The 12617-nt window shown below is 34.5% G+C and overlaps 1 protein-coding gene across 12 annotated transcripts in view; it reads left to right on the top strand.

Annotated features, from left to right (window-relative positions):
- Positions 1–12617, top strand: part of SGCZ (sarcoglycan zeta) — a 494888-nt gene that overhangs the window by 405237 nt on the left and 77034 nt on the right. For 10 of the 12 annotated variants that reach the window (XR_003992315.1, XR_003992314.1, XM_030492658.1 and 7 more), the window contains one exon: positions 6820–6942. The exons of the other annotated variants lie outside the window; for them this stretch is intronic. Coding sequence is in view for 8 of the 10 variants with exons in the window: in XM_030492658.1 (XP_030348518.1) it covers positions 6820–6942 (123 nt within the window). In the remaining 2 variants the exon portion in view is untranslated. The remainder of the gene's footprint in view (positions 1–6819; positions 6943–12617) is intronic. 12 annotated transcript variants of the gene reach the window in all.

Below are 12617 nucleotides of genomic sequence, written 5' to 3'. Positions count from 1 at the left end.
TTGTCTCCATAGTAACGACTGTCTACATCACTTCTTATGTTCACAAGTATCATACAAGCATTATTACCTCTATTTTATCATTTTACAGAAAATTGGAAGGGAGATGAACTTTATGGAAAATACTTAGGGGAAGAAAAAAAGGTCTCCAACCTGAATAGCTTTTCCCACAGCAAAAAACATGATACAGTGCATTATAAAGCAAAATATGCATAACTGCAGAATTTGTTCAGAAGAGGTTCAGTCTGCTGGTAGGGGAGATCTGAACTGGCCAGCCAGCTATAATGACTGCTCATTCTCTCCAAACAGTGAAAAAACACAGTATATGCTATCCAGGATGAGCAGGAATTTCAATAGCAATAAGCTTGGTAGTAATGCCAAAAAAAATCCACACCCAAACTAACCAGGCACACTTACCACGTGTAGAAAATTCGATCTCATCACCTAATAACAACCACCAAGATCTTACACTTGTACCGTGTGATTACTGTATTACAGAAGACAAGATTTTTACCTGATCAGCATTAAATCATATTTGGTAAATAGAGTGTTTACCCTTCCATCTTTAAAATTGTATCTTTATAATCATATCTAAACCTTGAAAAACCAGGGAGTTCTTGGTAGTATTTATTATAATTCCAAGTAGTGGTTATAATTTGTTTTCCTGAATAATAATAAAGTAGTACAAGGCAGGATTGACTTTAAAAAACAAAATGCTAAAAACATGCATTCTTCATGGTTGTTATTATGGTATTACTTAATAGTAAATCAGACTAGACACTGTACAGATTCAAAATAGACACCATTCTTGTCTTGAAGTATAATCTTTATGAGTGTTAATCTAGATTACAGTACTATAATTTTCTGTGTTCATTTTGTATGTACTGCCCAACATTTTTATTTAATGCATCTTCACTATGGCTAAAATAAATGATTTTATGCTTTCTACTGTTTTTAATGTAGCTGGTTTAATGATAGTACTGATTATGCAACTGCTGTGCAACAAGCATGTGTTATAAACGTTCATTATATATGATGTATGGAGGAATATGAAATACACATTTTTCATCTATATATTTTAAATGAATGGAATATCACAGAAAATAATTTAATTCAGTATTATTTGAATTTACGAGTAAATAATTTTCCTCGACAGAAGATGACAAGAGTTTGCCATTGACATCCCTTGATCCTAATTAAATCTATTAAGAAGCTGACTGTATCTCTAGTATGAAGTAGGTTAGTAGTATAACATAAAGTAGCAGAGCTAGAAAGTTTTCCAGATAGCCATGTGTTTTGTAAGAAGAACCTTTCCAAGCAGAATTTGGAAGGCAGATTTTCTTGCATGTGTCTTTGGACTGAAATATGCATTATTCAAGCAGATTTGATTTGCTGGAAATAAGCATAATGGATAGTTTGACTGCTCTACAGGTTTCAGCTAAAAATAAATTAAAAAAAAAAATTGCTTTCTTTATGCATAGTATTCTAAGAGGTGATTCATAATTTTTGTTAGTAGTGCTATTACAGATTCAGACATTTTATGAGATGTGTATGTTTGTAGTGTTTTTGGAACATAGCTATTTGCATTACAACTAAGAAGATAATACACTAATAAATTGCACGCGCAACTGCTTACTCTTATTTCAACTGGGAAATGAAAATATAATGAAACAGAATTCCATTTTGATAACATTGATTACCCTATAGGCAGTTTAACTTTTCAAAATTATTTTTATAACATTTTACATCAAAGAGACAAACTTCACATGTATTATGTTTTGTTAATAATCTCTCAAGTGGCTTGAATACACTAACCTCTCTTTCAGCAATAAGTGAGTAATACTAAGTGATGTACTTCTAAGTTCTGAGTGCAACATAAAAGAAAAGTCCATTTCTTTTAGCATGAAAAAGTAGAGTTATATCCTGTAATGATATTTTGGAGTAGCTGAATTCTAGGGGTACTTCTACCTAACATGTTGCTGAAGAAGCACAAATGAGGAGTATCCAAAGTATATGCATTTCTTTTTAGAAGCTCCAGATCATTGTTCTGCAAGTTGTTCTGCTGGTTTTGGCTAGGCTAGAGTTAATTTTCTTCATAGTAGCTGGTATGAGGCTATGTTTTGGATTTGTGCGAGAAACAGTGTTGATAACACAGGGATGTTCCAGTATCTGAAGGGGGCCTACAAGGATGCTACAGGGAACTCTTCATTAGGGACTGGAATGACAGGACAAGGAGTAATGGGTTTAAACTTCAACAGGGGAAGTTCAGGTTAGATATAAGGAAGAAGTTCTTTACCATGAGGGTGGTGAGACACTGGAACAGGTTGCCCAATGATGTTGTGAATGCTCCATCCATGGCAGTGTCAAGGCCAGGTTGGACAGAGCCTTGGATGACATGGTTTATTGTGTGGTGTCCCTGCCCATGGCAGGGGGGTTGGAACTAGACGATCTTAAGGTCCTTTCCAACCCTAACTATTCTATGATTCTATGTTCTAGTTACTGCTGAGCAGTGCTTATAGAGTCAAGGCCGTTACTGCTCCTCACCCCACCCCACAGCAAGTAGGCTGGCGGTACACAGAAAGCTGGGAGGGGACACAACCGGGGCAGCTGAACCCAGCTGACAAAAGAGATATTCCATACCATATGACATCATGTTCAGCATATAAAACTGGAGGAAGAAGAAGGAAGGGAGGACATTCAGACTGATGGCATTTGTCTTTCCAAGTAACTGTTACATGTGATGGAGCCCTGCTCTCCTGAAGATGGCTGAACACCTGCCTGCAGTGGGAAGTAGTGAATTAATTCCTTGGTTTGTTCTGCTTGTGTGTTTAGCTTTTGCTTTACCTGTTGAACTGTCTTTACCTCAACCCATGAGTTTTCTCACTTTTACCCTTCTGATTCTTTCCCCATCCCGCCAGGGCGAGTAAGGAAGCAGCTGTGTGGTGCTTATTTGCCAGCTGGGGTTAAAACAAGACAGTCTTCATGAAAAGCTCTATTATCCTAAATCATTACAAGTATTAAAGAGCAGTTATTGAAACATGGGCTGTCACTAGAAGTGATATATGATGAATAAGAATGTGGCAGGTCTTTTTTCTCTTTGATTTCTCTCACGTTTTCTGTTAATCCCTTTTCTTTACCAAACTAACAACTTTTATGTGTGTAAATTAACAGCATCACAGTACTTATAATGCCACTTTCTTTTAGGTAGCTAAGCAATCATCAGCTCTTAAAACAAGTTGAATCTAATTAATATTAAGTTACTTGTTAGTATCCTTTGATTTCCTGACCCATAACTGTGCTTGCAGGACAAGGATAGGTCCAACCTTCCATCCTTTTTCAGCTTTGCTTTCCTGTCTCTTCAGGATGCTGTTATAAGGCAGGCAGTGCACTCTGGTGGACTCCTTGCTCTGCAACCCATAGCTGTTAAAAAACAAGTCTCCTGGGCTATGACAATAAATATGGATTATATTGCTTTTTGTTTGTTTCTGGGTTGTTTTTTTTTGGGGGGGTGGGGGTTCTTTTTTTCTTATCAATTGAGTGGAGTATTTTAGTTTTCAAAGAATCATAGAATGCTTTGGGTTGGAAGGAATGCTTAAATGTTATGTAGTCCAATGCCACATGCCACGAGCAAGAACATCTTCAACTAGACAAGGTTGCTCAGAGTCCAGTCCAGCCTGGCCTCGAACGTTTCTAGGTATGGGTCATCTACCACCTTTCTGGACAAGCTGTTCCAGTGCCTCACCACCCTCACAGTGAAGAATCCTTTCCTAATATCTAATCTAAATCTATCCTGTTTTAGTTTAAAACCATTACCCATCATCCCATCACAAGTGCTACTAAAAAGATTGTCCCCTTTGTTATGTTCTCGTTACCTGTCTTCATAAATGAGCATACTATTTTTACATAGAGCTCTCCAGACAATGCTTCACTTTAAGCAGAATGTGCTCAGTCTACCTGGGTTTATTACCTGTTATAGCATAAATATCCTGACTGACCTTTATCTAGATATTGTAGGAGGCATTTTCAGCTTTTTGTCCTCGGATTGTTTCCCCAAAACTTGACTGAAGTATGCTTTCTGACTGTTGAAGTGATACTCAAGGGCTCTCCTTCCTCCTCCTTGCTGCAGTTTCCCTCCAAAGAAAATGCAAGCACCCAGGCAGAGTGCCTGGCAGCACATCAGTTCAGGTGATGCCGCACCAGTCTAGCACGTACAGGACACCGGGTACTGAGCACCATGAATGCACTTACCAGTAGGAGGTGCCTTCATTTTAGGGACTGGTTGTACCCTTACGTTTTGTGCAGTATGTTTTCCTTCTGCAAAATGGTGGAGATAAGAATACAATGCTTTGTATATAGAGGTGTTTAAAGACTTTAACATGTGTGACCTTCTTGATTATTGTGATAGTCTATCAAGTGCTATATTTGATATTATGTTCCAATATGCAGTAGTTTTACATAGAAGGTTATGGTAGTTGTTAAGCAATCTGAAATTATGAACTTACTGTTTTGAAATACAATTAATATTTCTTGTTAACTGAAATTTACTTTCTCAACAGAATTCTTACCTACATTTTCCAATAATTCAAAATGCAAGTCTTCTATTCTAAGACTTCGCTTAGAATAGAATGAATTTCACAAAATGATTGAAAACTAGACTCGTACAGAAAAATAAATACACAAATGGAGAAGGGCTTTGAGATTTTGAAAGCAAACTTCTGACTAACCCAGGAGAAATTATTCCTTCCAATTTTTCCTCAAAGGAATATATTTTAGGTCAATTTTAATATGACTTTAATAAATTTTGCATTCAATTAATGCCATTTAATTGTATGCCTTTTAAATATCTCAAAATGAAGTAAAATCGAAAAAAAAAAAAGAAACGAATAAATTGACCTTCTAATTTCCTCATGTGTTTCTGCACTGGACAGATACACAACAGCCTTTCCGACTCACCAGAGGTTTGATGAGTTGAAATGCCTAGATCTCACTGGGTTTCAAAAAATTAAGTTTTCATACAACAAATAAATACGTATTTAAAAGCTTTTAAATAAGATATCTTTACATGTGTCAGTGCAGCAAAACAGAGTATCCTTCACAATTGTATTGCTAGCATGCATCACTAGCTGAATTCTTAAACAAAAAATTCAGATGTGCCCGGGGGCAACACTACCAGGGACATAACTGCTGACCTATGGAAAATGTTTAGAGAATAACGAATTCATTCAGTAAGACAGCTATGTGTGAATATATATTGTGATTACATTTATCCTGATGGACAATTAGACTGTGATACGTTTTATAAATGAGCATCCTGGAATGTTTGTGAGATGTAGCATTTAACCTGTGGGTAACAGTAGGATATATGAAATATGTCCTGGTCTGTCTTTACAGAAATTTAGTATTTTTCAAAACAAAGATACCCATCTGATTATCACATTGAAAATATAATTCAATTGTACAAAGAGAGGGAGAAAATACCATTTTAGACTTTTACAACAGAATAAACATGTCTAACTTCAAGAAAATTTGGCATCACAAATGTTTTTAGTATTCCCTTTCATGTTCTCCTTATATTCATGAATTATAAATAATCAGAAATATTTCACGTTACAAATGTAAGTTGATTTGACAGTAAGAGGAACTGTTGTTGTGATTTTATAGCTGATTTGGTAAATATAAATTGCTATGGCAATTAGTCATCTAAAATTAGTTATCACAGCTTTTATTATTATAAATAAAATATTACGATATATTTTGTATTTCATATATTTTGATAATGTGCATTTGCGTATTAAGCTGAAAACTTCCACATTATGGAAGCAAATGTTTTTTACAAACCTATAAGGCAAATTGATAAACTGAAATGACAAAAAAGGATTTCTTTGTCCGTAATGCCTTCCCCATAATTTTTACCCATATAGAATTATGATTCATTCCAGGTGTACATTAGAAATGTAATTAGGGATCAATGATTGTCGAAAATTGTAAGATAATTATTCCCTTAAGTCTTGCAATTTGCGTTACAGCTGGTTGTGCTATATGCAGTTCATTGGTTTTCGATACCATTTTTAGAATTAAAGTTTTTCTTTCACTTAATACAATAAAATATAAAATAAAATACAAATTTTCAAAAACAACTTAGCAGGAAAAAACACTGAAGAATAAGGATAAGACCGGTCAATTGAAAGGCATAGTAAATTTACAGAGTTTTGGTATCTACAGACTTCTTTTATTGCACTGTTAGATGCAATTCTATAGGTTTGTTTAATTTCAAAGTTATTTTAGAGTTTTAGAGCTTTGAGCCAATTTTCATAGAATATGAAATAAACTGTGATATGTCAGTTCATCTTTTTTGTTTTGTTGGAGTTTTTTCATTTTCTTATTCTGTTGTTCAAGTTTGCAGTAAAACTGAATGAAAAATACCCTTTTCTGCTTTGTTGGTGATTATGGAATAGACTATGTTATCTTTTTTTGCTGTTGGCAAAACCCCTGCAGTTTAAGCTGAGCAAACCCCAGAAAACTCTGTCTGAATAGCCATTTCAAGATCTCAGAATTTAAGTACATTCCAAGTTCTTGTGTTGACTTTCACACAACACTGAAATAGATGTCTTTTTCAGTTTAAATTCTATCCTGATATGCAGTAGTGAAATAGTTATTCTGTAAATTAATTTAACAATATTTTATAATACAAATTACCAGGCTTACGGAAAGCCCAGTATTTTATAAATGCCTCATGTATTCAATATGTTTTGGATATTCTGTGTATGCCGATGATATTCTTACACCATATTACAGATGAAAGATTCACTTCCTTGATTTCAGGAGCTGATGCTGTGGAGGCCCAGAGTAAGAGATTTGAAGTGAGGGCAAGTGAAGGTGGAAAAATATTGTTTTCTGCAGATGAAGATGAGATTGTTATTGGTGCTGACAGACTGAAAGTAACAGGTATGATAATAATAAAATTTGTAAGTGGATGTAAACTTCCCCCCCCTCCTTTAATATCATTAGTAGTAATTAATCTATCAGTCTTCTAAAAGATTTTCATCAACTGGAGAGGAAGTCTTTTCATCATCAATGATTTCTTGACCAATCAAAAGATATTGCATACTCCAAAAATCAGTTCCTCTAAAGGCAGACTTAAATTTAAGCTCTGCAGGACCAACAATGGTTCAAATCACCCTTTTCACACTGATTTGGCTTTAATATGTTACTGTTAAGCATTGTTTTGTGGTACCTATACCATTTGTTTAGGTAATGTCCCTTCACAATGGTAAGGGGGGTCATATACTATGAACTTTTTTTCTGTAAACATAATATCAAGTCTATCTTCCATGTCAATTAAGGCGATGTACTCTGCTTTACTTAGAAAGCTCAGCTGAACAGTAAAACACTTGACTTGAACATTTTTTCAATAAAATAGAAAAAATTATTCTCATTGTTATTTAATTGTAAACATTAAATGTATATCAGTAACTCATTTAATATTAGAAATGTGAACTTATAAAAAAAATTGGTTACCTAATTCTGTTTTAAGGTTCGACTGCTTAATAAAGGCCTACCTGAACTTAGGTTGGATTTGAACTATCCATTCATAATCTAGAATAAGATACAAAACTTGAATTGCTTCATCAGTCAGGGGTGTTTAGCTTAGGTCAGTTTATATCTGGGGATGCCTGCTGTACTGAGTTTGAAATTAGCCTGCTAGTTTGAAAGTTGAATTATATAGAAAGTATAAGATGGTTCTGGTTTATGATGGTTATGATGTTATCCCTTTCCAGTCTGTAAAAATAAAAAATTAATTATTAGCAACTTTAAGCCTTTAAAAAAAAATAAAAATAAATAGGTACTCCTACTTTCATGTAGAACCAGATATAACATAAAATGCCAGATACAGCATTAAAATATATCCAGGAAGCCCAAAGTCAAGCTATGACTGAACTTTCTTCATAAACCTCAAGATTGATGCTTGCCAGTATATATGGGATAATTCATCTTCCTGTTTCATTCGTGTCTGACCTTTGTCTATCTCCTCTAGCTGAGCAATCTGTTTTAATACTGCTAAACCAAAAGAAAAAGCTGTTGAGTGATGTTGCAGTATCCAGTATAATACACTGAATTGTGTTGCGTTACCAAATTTGGTGTTAGGAGAGGGAGGCATCAGTGTTTTGTTGAGTCAGCAGGAATGCTTCAGAGATAGTAGTTGCACAAGAATTTTACCATAGTAAAACTGAAGAAAATAACTGGAATAACACACGAAGAGAAAAAAAAGAGAATCAAAAGAGTTCAGGTTAGATATAAGGAAGAAGTTCTTGACTGTGAGGGTGGTGAGGCACTGGAACAGGTTGCCCAAAGAAGTGGTAAATACTCCATCCTTGGCAGTGTTCAGGGCCAGGTTGGACAGAGCCTTGGATGACATCGTCTAGTGTGAGGCATCCCTACCCATGGCAGGGGGGTTGGAACTAGATGATCTTAAGGTCCTTTGCATCCCTAACCATTCTATGATTCTATGATTCTATGATTCCATATGGAATCCTGCTAAGGTTCAGACTTGATCAGAATATTAAATACTGAGATCAGAATATTAAGTACTTAACAAAGTTGATCTGAAACATACGATTGATATACAATTGAGATTTCAAAGTGTTTATTATAAGTTAAAAACCAAAACATCCTGTAAATAGCATTGAGGATTACATCTGCTGTTAAGAAATGTAATCATAAGTTGTAGATGTCATGGTAATTTTTTTATTGGACTTCAAAAGTACAGCACTGCTCAATTGTGTTTAACTTCAGAGTGGTGTGAGTTCCCACAGCACCTGTTGATATCAGTGGTATAGAAAGCAGAACAACTAGTGAAAATTTATTCAATGATGCTTAGCATGGGATATAAGATCGTTCCTTGTGAAAAGAACAGGATTTTTTCCTGAGTTCTAGAAATAAACCTGGCTGTATGTGCATTTGTATTAAGCTTCCCCACACAAATTAAATGAAAAACAGGAAAAAAAAAAAAAAAAGAAAAAAAAACCAAATAAAGGCTAGGAAAACCTAGTGCTGCTTTGATATATTCATCTGAGTTTAAGGAGTTACTGTATACCTGTTGAGTCCTACCAGAGAAACTCACTACTAGAATTGTTTGGACAAGTAATTGATTTTCCGTCTGTGGCTTGATTTTTCAAAGAAATTCTTTCGTTGAACTAGAAAAATTCTTTTATAGAATTAAAATAATAAAAACATTGACTTTAATTACTTGCACAAACACACACACAAAAGAAAGATATAAGCAGCATTTAAATATTGCGAAGAAACTGCATATTGTAGGATTTATTAGGCTCTAAGTGTTGTCATTTAGGTCATGAAGTTAAATACAAAGTATGTTCCATTAAACAGCTTAATGTCCAATATTTCAGGCAGTTTCTTTAGAAAAACATGTCAAGGTGTTTTGAAATTGTAATTTGAAAGAGTAATTTACTTTTAAAAATCACTTGAAAATTATTGTTGTCTTTTGTGTTTATTCAAAAGTAATTTAATGAAGTTGGGATCATTCTTTCTGATCTCTGGATAATCATCTTGTCTCGAAATCAGATTTCATTAGTAATCTCTTATAATGAGGCTAGAAAAGGATAGTTTTAATTTTATGCTTTAAATCCCTAGGGCCCACTTTAGATTAACCCTTCCGTCATCTTGTTATAGAATTAAAATTTTACTCCACAGAATGAAGGGAAGATACTATATTTCTAAATGAGTATTTCTGAAGGGTTTAGACAAAATAACCTCATATCCCAATTTCTGCTCCCTAAAAGACTTTTTGCATTGTAAGTGCTAATCTGCAGACAAATAATAAAGCTGTAATAAGATGTCTATGCTTTACTTTTGGCTTCAGTCTAAAGTTGAAATTATTTAACATAGATTTCCTAATGAAGACTAAAAGTTGTATGATCCATGCAATCTCAAGAAAGTTTTGGGGTTTTTTAAAATCTCATAGGGGGTAAACAAAAAAACCCCATATAATTCTGTCTTCATGGAAAAATAAATAACAAAATCTTTCTTTCATATAGTAGCTCTGAATTCTGCCCAAAGATTGTTTGATACCTTTAAATTCTTCAGCAAAAACATGTCTCTGTGAGTTGCATCAATCAGTCTGTATTACTCAATATGACATGATATGGGCGATGAAACCTGGCAAGACATCATAATGTCAAACATCAACCAGAATTATTTTTTTAGTGTATTTTTCTCAAGCCTGTATTTTGATAATCATGGTGACTTAGGCTGATGTAGGAAAGGAGTTATGGAAGAAAAGAGAAAACAAAAAATTAATATTATTTGGAGGTGAAATTCCCACACACAGTTATTTAAGTGTGGAACTACAATGAAAACCTGATTTTGTTCTCTTGCTTAGCTGTGACTACTGTCACTTTGGAAACACTTCACTGTGAATGGGTCCAATAAGTGGTTCATTTTGGTAATTAATTTTCTAAAGCATGCCCATTGTATGGGCATTTATAAACCACTGTGGCAATGTGGGATTTATGTGTTCTATGATTTTTTCCTGAATTCAGACAGCTTTTATAATGCACAGCTTTAACAAGCAATCTATCATAAGGCAGTGTAAGAAATTCTTGATGAACAAAAACTTGAAAGATTAGATTTACAGCTTCTCATTGACTATTTTTGTATCATGGATTTAAATTGTAATAAGGCTTGCACATGTTTGCTTGTAGTAGAAACAAAAGAAGACGCATGAAAACTTTGCAGACCTTAATGACTTCCTGTGAGCCTTCTTCCTTGTCAAATAGCATAGTCAATCCTTGTCAAATAGAAAGACAGAAGTCAGAGAAGAACAGGAGATAGCATACTTCAGTTTTAATGGAAACTTTCTCTGATTGATTGCAGGACGTGTAGGTCAAATCTACTTTGACACTGGAACAGTGTCAGGGAAAAATCAGTAAAGGGCTGCAAGTAGCTTTTACATTACACTAAAGTATATGCTTATAGTGGGTTCACCATGGCTCTGATCAAAGCCATTAACTACACTAGATGAAAGATGAGAGCCTAGACATACCAAGGAAACTTCAGAAGATACCTACATGCTTATATTCTAATAATATTCTAATATCCAGAACTAATATGCAAAGGAGTGCATCAGTATCTCAGTTTTGATTTTAAGATTATGCTGTAGGACTGTGAGTCTGTAGGTAATTGAAATATAGAAAAGTCTTCCAGAGTAGTTAAAAGGAAATGATAAAGTAGAAATATGGCTTATGGTTATAAAAAGGAAATATGAAAGAAATATGAGGAAATATATGTGAATTGCGAATAAGATAGGAAAAGTAGAAATAAAATATTTATAACAAGCACTGAAATGTAGAAAAATAAAGTATTATTTGATGTATGTTGTTATTACAGCAAGCGTATATGTAGTGCCTTCAGAGACTGAATAGGAATTTCAGTATGAATGGGAAAGAAGGTCTTGGATTTGCCACATTCAGTTGGTGGATTGTCATTTAGGACAGATGGAGTTTGGAGAGTGAAGTGGCACAAGATGAAGGGAAGCAATCACTTTAAGCTGGTTTATGCAGCCAAATTATGTGACCACAATAAAACTGCTGTATTTGATGTTCTAGTAAAAAGTTAAACCTTTAAGTAGATATGCCAGATTCTCAGTAACTTGAACACTGAGTGAGTGAGAATTCTTTTATCATCATCTGTCAGTAACAAAAATACATTACATATATAGAATTTCTGTGTTTCCTCAGAAATGACTACATTAATATTTACCCCAAAATGTTCTGGATTAATAAGGTTTCTAATAAGCTTATTTAGATCTCAGGGAAGCACTTAATGTCCAGATTGATCTATATGAGAGCTCTGGTTGAAAGATAATGTTATTGCAGCAGTCTAACCACTTGGAAACAGAGCAGCCTGTCAGAGCATTATGCTGGAGGTACAGCTATAGAGCTGATTACAAGCACGTATATGTGAACTCCTAGCTGCCTATGAACTGGAAGTCTTATTGGCAGGGTAAAACCAGTGAGACTAGATAAATTTCTTATTCGGGACATTGCACTAGATAAATAAATTTCTGATTCAGGACATTGCATAAATAGATTTATATCTTCTAGTTAAGGGTAGAAAGCATCCAGCCAGCCCAGATTACAAGCAATGTGTACTTACATCAGCCTGCAGGTGAGTATGTAGATTGTTGGAGAATTACATTGACCTAAGGATAATAACTGTTTGCAAAAGAAAGATACTGATTTTTTGGCACTTGACCAAAAGCATGCCAAGGAACAGAATGATTGGTCTCAGGGACGTATATAAAGAGAAAGAAGCTTGATAAAAGAAGTTTTCCTGAAAAAGGAATAGACCCAAAAGCAGACAAGTGTACAAGCAGTTCTGCCAGCCCAGGAAAATATGTTCAATGTCTTACAGTCATTCCACAGAAAAAATACTCAGCAAGGTTTTTTTCTGCAGACAGAGACACAAAAGGAGCCAGCATATAGTCAGGCAGGAGAAAGGAAAAGGAAGGGGAAAAAAAAATCCCAAACCAAAAATGATACTTTTTTGATGTTTAGGTAGAGGAAAATCATCCTCTACCTAGAGAGTCAACCTTTCTATAA

Source organism: Strigops habroptila, chromosome 7, assembly GCF_004027225.2.
Source record: "Strigops habroptila isolate Jane chromosome 7, bStrHab1.2.pri, whole genome shotgun sequence".
NCBI classification, from domain to species: domain Eukaryota; kingdom Metazoa; phylum Chordata; class Aves; order Psittaciformes; family Psittacidae; genus Strigops; species Strigops habroptila.
This window is presented reverse-complemented; position numbering and strand designations above follow the sequence as displayed.